The sequence below is a fragment of the Myotis lucifugus genome, unplaced genomic scaffold (assembly GCF_000147115.1).
Source record: "Myotis lucifugus unplaced genomic scaffold, Myoluc2.0 scaffold_89, whole genome shotgun sequence".
Taxonomy (NCBI): Eukaryota; Metazoa; Chordata; class Mammalia; order Chiroptera; family Vespertilionidae; genus Myotis; species Myotis lucifugus.
The window spans coordinates 586,260-598,816 of NW_005871137.1; the positions used below are offsets into that span (position 1 = coordinate 586,260).

Here is a 12,557-nt window from a genome sequence, read left to right on the forward strand (position 1 = left end):
TGATTCATAACAGTAGCAACATTACAGTTATGAAGTAGCAACGAAAATAATTTTATGGTTGGGTCACAACATGAGGAACTGTATTTAAAGGGCCAGAAGGTTGAGAACCACTGGTAAAACATTGGATGACATTCTATACTGTATTTTGGGAGGGACGAGACCTCCCATGCAAGAATGTCATTGCTCCACACTCAGACATTTTATTTTTAAACAGGATCACGGGAATCAGAACAGGGAGCTGTGTCTCTAACTTTGGGTGGGATTTCTAATTGTTCTGGATATTGTTTACGGACATTTTACACACTGTTCTTGAGAGGCATGGTGAAACGGACATAGGATTGAAGTTACACAGAACTGTCTTCATTCCAGGACGGCTGCTCTTCGCCACATTGGAGAGTTAACTTTAAGCTCTTTGAGCTTTCCCTTATGAGGCTATTTCTAATATCTACTTAATACCTAAATGCTTAATAAGTGGTGAGTATTGTTTATATTTTTTCCCATAAACAACGAGTGTTTAAGTTACAGCTCAGAATAATTAACTCAATCTGGATAGCCACCTGGCAAGGTTTTTTGTTTATTTGTTTGTTTTCTAAGAGTAAGTTCCAGTAATGCTGGAGTGTTTGTATATGGGTTTCATTGCAACTTATTATTTCTTTTTTTGGCCACCCCAGAGCCACTCAATGTGCCAAACATTTTTGGCTCCTTTTGGAGCACGACTCCCACTTATATTTAGCCAACCAGCTTGGGAGATGGCTGCCAGCACACAGTAGTGCTGGAGTGTTGTGTTTAGGGTTCCTTGAGGAATGTGGACCTGGCTCACCACTTAATTTTGCATAATGATTTATAAGTGATGCTAAGAAAACCACCTGTTTTAACTTCAGCAGAAACTAGTTGTAGAAATTTACAGGACTGTTGCTCTTTAGGAGACCTCAGAGTTGGCCAGGAGTTAGATGCCACTTCTTAAAGTTAGCCAACTCATTCTTTGGAATGCAAAGAGCAATGTCAAGTATTTTGTTAAAGGCCATGAAGGAAATGAAAGTCTGATCTCTACTCCGACTCTCTACTGAATCTGCCTGATTATAGGCTCCTCTTGGCAGGGCAAGATGTCACTAGGCCAGCTGGTTGGTTTATGCCCTTGTACCTCAACTACCACATCTCTTCTTACTTCTGTTGCTTTCATATGGGAGCCTTTCCCTAGAGATTCATTGGCCATGGCCTTCCCTTCACATTTTGAAATCCTACTGGCCTCTCTAACTCCTCATTCCTAGTGAACAACTGATTGGAGATTATCTTTTTGCCTGAATCAGATTTAGATGAAGAACTGATCGAGCCCTGGAGTCTGAATGTGTAGTGGACATGGCTAGAGATCAGAGTCACTGCTTTGCCCTTATTCTTTTGTAGAAGACTCAGAATTTCAGAGACGATACTGAGTTGTGATGTAAAAATTTATCTTATAATATAATAGCTTAAAGGTTATTAAAATAAAACTGAGCTAATGTACTCAAGGGTGCTAATGAATGATTGAGAGATTTATATTTTTATATTTGGATTTACTAAATTCAAAGAAATTAGTTTACAGTTGTAATTACAAGTGCCTGAATGGGCCAATTAGGCAACTGCTTTGATCAAGTTCATAACACTCCATTTGAAGACAGCTTCCCATGTTGTCTAACAATTTAGACTGTTCTGAAGATCCTTACCAGCATGCTTTGTACTCTTTCCTTTGAAGTGGAGGAAATTTTTTTTTTACAAGCAGAACATTTGTGGTTCTGTATTCATCAGCTTTCTTAGGCATCTACATGGATGTCTAATTTTCATCTCGAAATTGCATGAACAAAATCAGAACTCATTTGCAATCGCAGATCTATTCCTCTGGCTATGATCCTACTGCCCATTGAGTTGTTCAAATTCTTTCCAATCCTAGGTTTCTTTTTTGACTCCTCTCATTAATACTTTCTTCACGTCTTATCTGATGTCAAGTCTTATAAGCTCCATGTCCACAATATATTCTAAGTCTGACCACTTCCTCCATCTGTCTTGGTACCTTCCTGGTGCCTAGACAACTACAATAGCCACCTAATTGGTCTCCCTACTTTTTCCTCTTAACTCCCTAATATTAATTCTCTACAAAGTGACCACACTAAGCTTTTAAAATATAAATCAGACAGTTTTACTCTCCTCATTAATGTCTTTATTGGCATTACATTATGCCAAGAATATTACCTACACTCCTTAAATGATGCATAAACTTTTAAATGCCTACCGTTGCCTTTCTTCCTAAATGAATCTCCTACCTCTCTTTCCATCGTTAGCATTCATCAGTCATAATAAACTTCTTTCCTTAACCTGAATATACAGAGTTTGTTTCTGCATCAGTATATTTATACTTTTTGTTCCATTTTCCTGGAAATGTTCTTCAACTAGATCTCAGCTCAAAGGTTACCTACTTGGACTATTTCTTGACCAGTTTATTCTGATATCATTTGTGGACAATTATTTTCCATAGAAAATCAAACATGGAAGTTCATTTAATTTTTCCAAATGCACTTCATTATTGAGAATCTTAGTTGTCACTGCAATGCCAATTTTGGTGTGATGTTTTTGTTGTCAATTGAAAATTCATATTACCAAGAGAGAAGACATTTTTTTAGCAAACCAGTGGGATAAGAAGAGTTCCAAATTTGAGCTATAGTTACAGGAATTGAAACTCAGGTGAGCACATAATTCACCATCCGGATAGACTTGAATGCAATCAGGTGGAGATTTGCAATGCCATGATTTACAGGGGCAGAATGGTGGCCACCTATTTACAGACAGCAAAGTGGAGTAGATAAGAGTGACGATTCTGGAGCGAAGGTTTCTGTGTTCCAATCCTGACTCTACCACTTATTAGCTAGGTGAACATGGACATATCATAATGCCACTGTGTCTATGTATCCTAATGTGTAAAATGAAAATGATTGTACCTACCTCGGATTAATTTAGTTACTATAGAAAGTTTTTAGAATGATACCTGGTACAAAATGTCAGATATTTTTATGAGGTCCTTCCATAGAAGATGTGAAAATGAACCAAAATGCTTAATGTTCATTTTAGAATACCCATGGACAGAAAAGGTTCACTTCTCCTATTTATCACCAACACCCACACACTAAAAAAGGGTGATGAAAGAAGTCATATTTCTCTTTAGGAAGACAGAAAGGGCTATCAAAAGAGAAAACATATGTCAGAGGAGAGACAATTTTAAAATTCTGAAGATCTGAAATATTGATGGGGTCAGGCTTGAAGGGGCTCCTGGTGTTCAAATTTGGGACAACTGAGCACATCCCCCCTCCCCAAATAATACTGATAACATACACATTTAATTTTTTAAAACTATAAATCCATAGTGATAGGGGCATGAGAGGGGAGGAAAAAAGGAGAGAGGGGATGAGGGAGACATTACTATTTTACAAGTCAATATCAGCTAATAAAAGAAGAAATGATAGAATTAGAAAAATAAATTTGCAGCCCTCAGTGTAATAACTGAATCAAGCAATGATCATCATTGAATGCTAAACCATTAGATAAAGTCTGTGAGGAAAACAGGATATCTGATTGGATCAAAGAATCACCCCACAACTAACTTTTCATTAACAACTAGCTGCTAATATCTTAACCAAGGGCTCAAAAATGAGTATCACCAACAGCGGGGCAACCTGACACCATGTACCTCTTGATTTGAAGCAATAAGTACACAATTCCTTCACTTATGCAGTTGAGTTCTCTATAGTATTCATGCCAAAAACATTTATCCTGTAGGTAACAGGAAGAAAGAGAAAATTTCAGACTGTGGTCAATTATGCAATACAAATGGCCTATACTCTCCAAAAGAACACACACCACAAGTCAATGGTTGTGACGTTGTCTATTCTACACTAAGGGACAAAGGAGAGCAAGCAACCAAATGCAGTACATGAAACTTAATTAGTTCTCAAATTTGAAAAGAAAAAAGCAGCCATATAAAATATTTTGGGAGCAATGAGAAAATTTGAAAAGGTGATATATTAGGTGATACTTAGGTCTAAAAGTTGTGCCTATGTATGGGAACGTCTCTGTTCTTCAGAGATGCTTGCTGAGGTATTAGATAGGGTGTCATGATGTCTGTAAATTTCTTTTCAAAAGTTCTTAAAAAAAGATGTGTATGTATAGATGTATCTGTGTATATGTGTGATGAAGCACATATTTCAAAAATGGCAGATATATGGATGCACTGTACTATTATTTCACATTTGATGTATATTAAAAAAATTAAAATTAAGCAAAAATGTGAACAAAACAGAAAATCCGTAGCTTCTTACCTGTTGCAATCTGTGCCCCTGCCAGTCTGGCTCTTATTAAGCCGTGTCTCTCTTTGAGGTGAAGAATCCGAACTTTTGGAAACTGAGACATGTATTTATCCAAATTATCTTTTAGGTAATCTATATCAGAGTGTGAGAATAGAAAAGACATCACTTAACTAGATCTGGATAATAGCAGAAGTAGTGCCTCCTCAATGTTAAACTCCAAAAACTATGATACTTATAAATTAATTTTTTTTCAATTACAGTGGACATACAATATTATATTAGTTTCAGGTGTGAAACATAATGATTAGACATTTATATAGCTTTGAAATGATCACCCCAATAAGTCTAGTACCCACCTGACACCATACATAGTTATTATAATATTATTGACTATATTCCCTGTATTGTACTTTACATCCCTATGATTAATTTTATAAGTGGTAATTTGTACTTCTTAATCCCTTCATATTTTTCACCAATCCCCACAATCCCCCTCCCACCTGGTAATCATCAATTTGCTCGCTGTATCTATGAGTTTATTTCTATATTGTTTACTCATTTATTTTATGTTTATTTTTTAGATTTCACATATAAGTGAAATCATATGGTGTTTATCTTTCTCTGTCTGACTTATTCCACTTAGCATAATACCCTGTAGGTCCATCCATGCTGTTGCAAATGAAATTTTATTCCTTTGGGTATTATTTTATTTTCTGATGTCATTTTTTTTGGATGAATTTTTATCTGGGTTCAATACTCTTTTCTTTTCTTTTCTTTTCTTTTCTTTTCTTTTCTTTTCTTTTCTTTTCTTTTCTTCTTTTCTTTTCTTTTCTTTTCTTTTCTTTTTGTTTCGTTTCTTTTCTTTTTCCAACTGTTTTTTTAAATCTCAAATCCTTCTTCTCTGTGTTGCCAAATTACACACAGGAGGGATCACCTTTTCTGAGTCCAGGGGCAAATTTACCTAGACATAAATTAAAGCTGTACCACCACCACCACCCCCCACCCCCCTTAACAAAATCCCCTTCTAAGGCCCAGGGAAGAGGCTAAGTATTGTATGCAAACTGAAAAATTTGCAAAAGAAAGATATTGCGACTGTAATTGCTTGAGAACACTGTCACTTCCTGCTGTGACATCCCCCTCCACCACACCTACCCGGTCTTGTTCGATGTCCAGCTAAAGGAAGGTGTGTGTGTGTGTGTGTGTGTGTGTGTGTGTGTGTGTGGGTGGTGGTGGGGGGGTGTTATGAGGTATTTTGATGTGCCTTGTGGTCACTTCTATGTGCAATTAACATTCCCAGGGAGGACTGGCTTTAGGAATACTTCTGCTGCTCTTTCCTACTCACTTTGTGTTGTTTTTCTTAAAAAGACTCCATAGAAGCTTCAGATCCCACAAAACTTGGATATGCCATTCCTAAAGAGACTGTTACCTGTTTAGTAACTACATACTGTTTCTGTGTCTGCTTTCTTAAAGTTTTCAACTAGTTTTCCTTAGGCATCTCATTGCTTCAGGAGCTCCCTGTGATTCCGGTGGGAAACTCTGAGGCTGAGATCATTGGCTGTCATTGTGGTCATGAACAAGGCTAACCTGCTCTATTAAGGTTTGTCATCTTTTTGCTATTTTCTAAACTTTTTGGAAGTTGGCTGCATTTGGGGAATTTATAACGTGGCAGTCATGGGACCTCTGGTAGTCTTGGGACCACTTACACACACAAATCACTTGACAATCCAAAGAGAGAGAGAGAGTCTTCTCTGTAATTAACAAAACAAATGTAAAGCCCTACAATGGAGGATTCTGTCTCTGAACTCTGTTAGAACCTCATCTCTCTGGTCCCATTGGCAATTCATCTTCTTAACACTTAGCTGAAAATATAATATGTTTTGCTCTTGAGGAAGAAGCCATAGGCATTCCATTTCCTTGTTTTCCATACAGTCTAACTCAAACTCTATTTATAGGAAAGGCACCCCATTAATTGTGGGGTATTTGCGTATTAGATCCCATAAAAATATGTTTGTGCAGTTGAGAGAACATTTTCTAGTTTCTAGATTTCATAGTGCCCATCTCCAAAGGGCTAGAGTTAGAAAATCACTCCTGCATGGCAGAGAAGTCACAGCTGAAAGGAAGTTTGGGAAGGCTAACTGGACAGGGCCCCGGATGGTTGTTAGGAACAATGATTTGGCATTTGTAAAATGTATATGCTTTATCAGATTACCCTGTAATTTTGCCATTCATCCAAACTGCATTTGTTTTATATCAAACTTTGATTTTTCAGGATTGGTTTTCTTACCTTTGGTGCTAAAGTCATCCACCAGCAGAATCTCCTTGATGAGATGCGGAGGAGAGCGATTGAGGACACTATGAACAGACCTCAGGAGAGTGGACCATACCTCATCCACAAAGCACATGATGACACTGGTGGTTGGGAGGTTGTTGTGAACGAGCTGCTTTGCACACCTGCGCCAGAATACAAGCTGAGCATAAGCGATGTGCTAACAGGATCCACAGGATGGATTTAAGAGTTATAAAGTACGATTGTGTGTGTATATTTGTTATCTATCTTATCTATCTATCTATCTATCTATCTATCTATCTATTCATCTATCTATATATATCAAAGAGGATTCTGTTGTGTGCTTTTTCTTGGGGAGGGGTATAAACAAAATAAAAGAGCAAAGGAAGAATAGCCACTAATAGGAGTTGGTGTAAAAGGACTAACAATGTGAGACATGAGAACTTCCTGTGGAGGCATCAGGCTGTAGTGGAAAGGACGTGGGCTCTGCAGATGGTTAGACACTATTTTGAATCCAACCACCAATATTTCTAAGATCTTTATTCATTAATACCTTACTTAATCTCTCTGTGCCTCAGTTTCCTCATCTGTGAGATGAAGTAATGGTTCTTATTGAACTGAGTTTTACAGCCTAGTGACAATGTTCATAAAATGCCTAGCACAGTTCTTGGCAAAGAAATTCACCAAATGGGAGTAGTTTGTTATCCTAATTAGATTATTTACCATGAGAGAACATTCAGTTTATGATTGTCCTTCCAACTGGGTTTCAAGTGCCAAATAAATTATATGTTTTCCACTCTATGAGTAATTGAATTAATACCAAATTTATATATATATATATATATATATATATATATATATATAGTGTCCCCAAAAGTATATACACACTTTAACAGCTGATAACTCAATTTTGAAAATGAAATGTATTTTAATAAACACTGCTTTATAATTATTCAAAGTGTATATATATATGTATATATATACATTTTTTGGGACACCATATATATATATATATATATATATATATATATATATATATATATCTTATATATAATCATTAAACTCTTCAGCTTCTCTATCCATTTGGGGGTTTCTTGCTGAGACTCTCTCTACTAAAGATTAGCCACAGTTGAAATCATTTTGCTGGCATAAAAATGAGAGGAAGGCTACAGTGGGAGTTGGTATTCAGGTGGGTCGTAATTGGTTTTGGTTTTCTTCCATGCCTTGCACTGCACACCGCCTCACTGCTGGCATTTTCCCTCTCCTGCCTGGGTTACTATTCTGGGATTGTGCCCAGTGGAACCTCACAAAGAGTATTTGCTATCCTTTAACACAACAACCGTTAGCAATGCAATATTTAAATTATGATGATCATAACTAAGTACTATAGGCAGTCTATATTATTTCAATTTAAACTTTAAACCAACAGCATATCTTTCTCTTTTTATAGGTGAATAATTAAAATCATGGGGAGACTAGTCCATGAATATACTGTTAGTAAAGGGCAGAGTTGGGACTCAAGTTTTGGTCCAGGTATGGCTCCAGAAATAAACATTCAGGAAGTCTTAACAATACTAGAACAAAAGTAGCTGGCAGTAGATGGGCATTTTGTGGGGTAGTTACACTTTGTTTAGGTCATAAATAAGAAATAGGTACACCTCACATTTGCACAGCACTGTACAGTCTGTCCATAGTTAAATTCAATTTTTATAACAACTACTTGAGGTACATATTATTATACTCTTCTTCAAATAGAGCAAACTGAAGCTCAAGAAGAGAAATAATTTACCCAACATTATTCACCTAGAAAACATGTACAGTTGACCCTTGAACAACACAGGGTTTGGGGGCACCAGTCCCAGTGCAGTGGAAAATCCACATATAACTTTGACTCTATAATCTTCCCTTCACATCCATGGATTCAACCAACCATGGTCCAAAAACAGTATTTCTCTCTGTGGTGAGGAATCTGTGGAGGGGAATTGGCAGTTGGGAATGCAAAAGTACTGTTTTCCATCCTGGGTTGGCTGAATCTGAAGATGTGAAACCCAAGGATATAAGGGCTGATTGTATTTACCAAAAAAGAAAAACAAGGAAACAAACAAAAACTAATGTGTAAGTGGGCCCATACAATTCAAACCTATCTTGTTCAAGGGTCAACTGTATACTTTTTTTGAAGAGAGAGATGACACATCTGTTATTTCCTTAGATGGGTGAGTGCCCTCTTTACCTGTCAACAAAAGGCTGGTTTACTTTGAATTAATAGAACCATTAAAGTAAGGGAATATCTTCATTATTTTTTAAACTACAAAAAAATAATAAACTACATTTGAATCTTTGAAGTTGCACATTGAAGATCATGAAAGTGTTAAATTGGTGACATCAAATTATAAATCCTACTATTAAAATTTAGAGTTCTAGCCCAGCTGGCATGGCTCAGTGGTTGAGAGTCGACCTTTGAATCAGGAGGTCACATTCAATTCCCAGTCAGAGCATATGCTGGGGTTGCAGGCTCGATGCCCAGTGTGGGGCATGTAGGAGGCAGCCCATCAATGATTCTCTTTCATCATTGATGTTTCTCTCTCTTCCTTCCTCTCCCTTCCTCTCTGTAATCAATAAATATATATTTTAAAAAAGTTAGAACACTAATCTACACTAATAAAAGAGAAACATGCAAATTGGTGTCACTCCACTATGCCCACCAGCCAATCAGGATGAGTATGCAAATTAACCCAACAAAGATGGCGGTTAATTTACATATGCAGGCGCGGAGTGAAGACTGAAGACTGAAGATGACTGAAGACTGAAGACAACTGAAGATTGAAGAGGCTTGGCTTCTTCACTGCGGCAGGAGTGAAGGCCTGGGTCCTGGGTGCTGGAGGAAAACCGGTGCCAGCAGCCAGGGGAAGGAAGGCCTATTTCACAAATCTCTTCATGCAATGGGCCTCTAGTATTATTTATAATTCAATTATAGAAAAGAAAAATATTAGAAAAAGGGAGAAAAAATATGATGGATTTCTAAGCATTAAGTAAAAGATTATAGCATTTGATTGCATAATTACTAATAATTCCAGCAATTGAAGTATAACTTTGATACTAGACAAACTTTAAACTTTGAAATTTTTTTCACAAAGCAATGTGACAGTCCAATGATCAGAATCTCTGGTGGAGACCATCAAAGATGAGAGATAATAGGACTAAAGTTCCCCAAGGAGGAAATGGGTGGGGCTAGAGTACAATGAATTTAGAGTAAAAGGTTGATGAAGGGGTTGAGATTACTTTGTAGACTATTTTGGGAGGAAACCTAGAAAGAAAAGAGATAGGGTAACTAGGTGGGTGTAGGGCAAATTTGTCATCCCTGTTCCCTTCCCTTTCCTGAGTAGGAAGAAACAGATCATATTTATGGGCTTCAGGGAAGGTATACATTGAGTTGATAGTTGAAAGAATCAGTGATTTTGTGATTATTGGTGGAGCGAGGTCTCTCTCGTTGTATTAATCACTTACAGTGGCAGTTGACTCAATGACAAGTCTTGCCTCCTTGAGTCACTCTCCTTTTCTTTCTCATGAAACACTATACTCTCCTGGTTTTCACCCATCACTCACTGGCTTTCTCCCTTCAATTTCCTTCTAAGTTTTTCCCTCTTTTTACTCCCTAAACAGAAGATTCTCAGAGGTTTTTGTGTCTTCTGTGTACAATGCTACTGTATGATCTCATCCATTTCCACAGCTTTAAATATTATCTTCCAAGTTTATATTCTGGCCAGATTGGTCTCTGAATTCCAGACTCATTTATCCAAACAACTACTTCACTTCACCTCTGAATGTCTCACAGGCATCCTACACAGAAGTTTTTTTAAATAGAAATCTTCATTTCACTCTACCTCACCCACCAGTTCCTCTGCATTTTCCCTCTTAATTAATGACATCATCACCCACCTTTATCTACAAATATGGATGTTAATTCTAGATTCACTCTCTTTCTGTCAGTAAAACCAATCTCTCATTAACTTCTGCCTGTTGTATTGCCAAAATATATCTCAGCTCCACCTTTAACCTCCTCTGTTACCCTTTCTTCATGAGTTTCCATCATTTTTCTTCAGCATCATTGCTGAAGTCTCCTAACTGGACTCTCTAATTCCACTCTTCACCACATCCACACTACTCTCCTGTTTAAAATCCTTCAATGATTTCTGTGAGATAAAGTAGAAAAAATCCAAAATTTTTACCGTAGCCTACAGGACCCAATATAGTATGACCTCTGGCATCTCTCCAACTGCTTGGAATTATTCCACTAGCACATCACACACTTCCCATGGCCACATTGACCTTTTAGTTCCTTAAATGATGTGAAAATTCAAGTTGACCCTCCCTATGCTTTCATGGCTGGCTTCTGTTCATTTAGGTCTTAGCTGAAGTACTACCTCCACAGAGAAGCCTTCTCTAACTACTCAATCAAAACTAGCTACCCTCCTCTTATTCTCTCTTACAGTCATCAGTATTCCTGAAGGAGCATTAATTTACTTACTTTACTCCCTTATCTTCTGCATCTAGAATTTCCTGAGGGCAGGGCAAATATCCCTTGCTTATACAGTGCCACAAGCTTCTAGCATTGTTACATATAATTATTTAATAATTATGGATTGAATGGATGGTTGAAGGAATGGAGTTGAAATGGAGCTTAAATCACAAGTTTAAATGATGGAAAAGATATTTCCTTTGAGATAAGAAAAATGATGATAATGCATAATAATAATTTTATGTATCTGGGATAAGAAGTTAAAAGAGTTTGGAGTTCATACAGGAGGAAAGGTTAGTTGCTCATGTAATAGGGTAGAAACTTGAGGAAAATAGAGAATATTTGGGAAAGACAACGAACAATAGGAGACAGTACTGGCCAACTACACCTACACACACAACACACACACACACGCAATCTGAGGGGCCTTGAGCTCTTTCCTGAATTTGGATATCCCAAAATTTTAGTTAAAATACAAGTGTGGATTGCTTTACCAGTGTCTGGCAGCCTAGCTGTAGGAGGAGATAAAGCAGACTGTTAGATTAATCCAAGTTTGGGGGTCACCAGAGCAAATGAGGTGGAAAGAAAAGTGACAGAATAGTTTGAGGGTGCTGATGTGGATGGTAAAATGCTTCATCTCGGGCTTTAGTTTGGGAAAGAGGAAGTAAAGCTAAGAGGAATAGAAAATTGAAAGGGAGGGTAGAAAAGACAGTGACTTCCTATGACTTTTTAACATTATAATGTAAATCAATGGGAATTACATATTTCACACTTAAATATTCTTTACGACATTTGGTGCTGAAAAGATAAATCAGTTCTAAAAAGGAAGGGTCAGCTGCACAAAATCTGCATGTGCCATCTGAACAAGCCAGGCTGGCTGTGAAGTCTGGAGAGTTGCTCTGTGGTTGAAATTTGGTTAACTGTAGAAACATCTGGTTACATTGGGAAGAGTTAACCAAGGACGCTAATGCAAATGAAACTTCTTATATTAGAAATCAGTAGATTTTTGGTCTCTTTTAGAAGGAAGTTCTAAGAAGTATTATAATGCTAGCCAGTCTGAAATTGGAGGCAGAAAACGCTCTCAGAGATTTGGGTATGGCACCTCCACTCACCACCCATCTGATCCTCCACTGAACACAGCCTGTCATGGGGCCTTGATTTCACCAGGGGAACCAGGTGGATAGATTAGGAAAAATTCCACTATCAGTGGTTCTCAACCTGTGGGTCAAGACCCCTTTGGTAGTCAAACGACCCTTTCACAGGGGTCGCCTAAGACCATCCTGCGTATCAGATATTTACATTACGATTCATAACAGTAGCAACATTACAGTTATGAGAAACAACAAAAATAATTTTATGGTTGGGTCACAACATGAGGAGCTGTATTTAAAGGGCCAGAAGGTTGAGAACCACTGCACTAGATGCT

General features: G+C 37.4%; 1 protein-coding gene across 1 annotated transcript in view; it reads right to left on the reverse strand.

Moving 5' to 3' along the window:
- The window catches only part of GALNT5 (polypeptide N-acetylgalactosaminyltransferase 5), a 42,368-nt gene that overhangs the window by 17,217 nt on the left and 12,594 nt on the right, over window positions 1-12,557 (reverse strand). The window contains exons 2-3 of the mRNA XM_006091257.3: window positions 6,613-6,779; window positions 4,341-4,460 (exon numbers count right to left, since the gene is read on the reverse strand). Coding sequence (XP_006091319.1) covers window positions 4,341-4,460; window positions 6,613-6,779 — 287 coding nt within the window. The remainder of the gene's footprint in view (window positions 1-4,340; window positions 4,461-6,612; window positions 6,780-12,557) is intronic.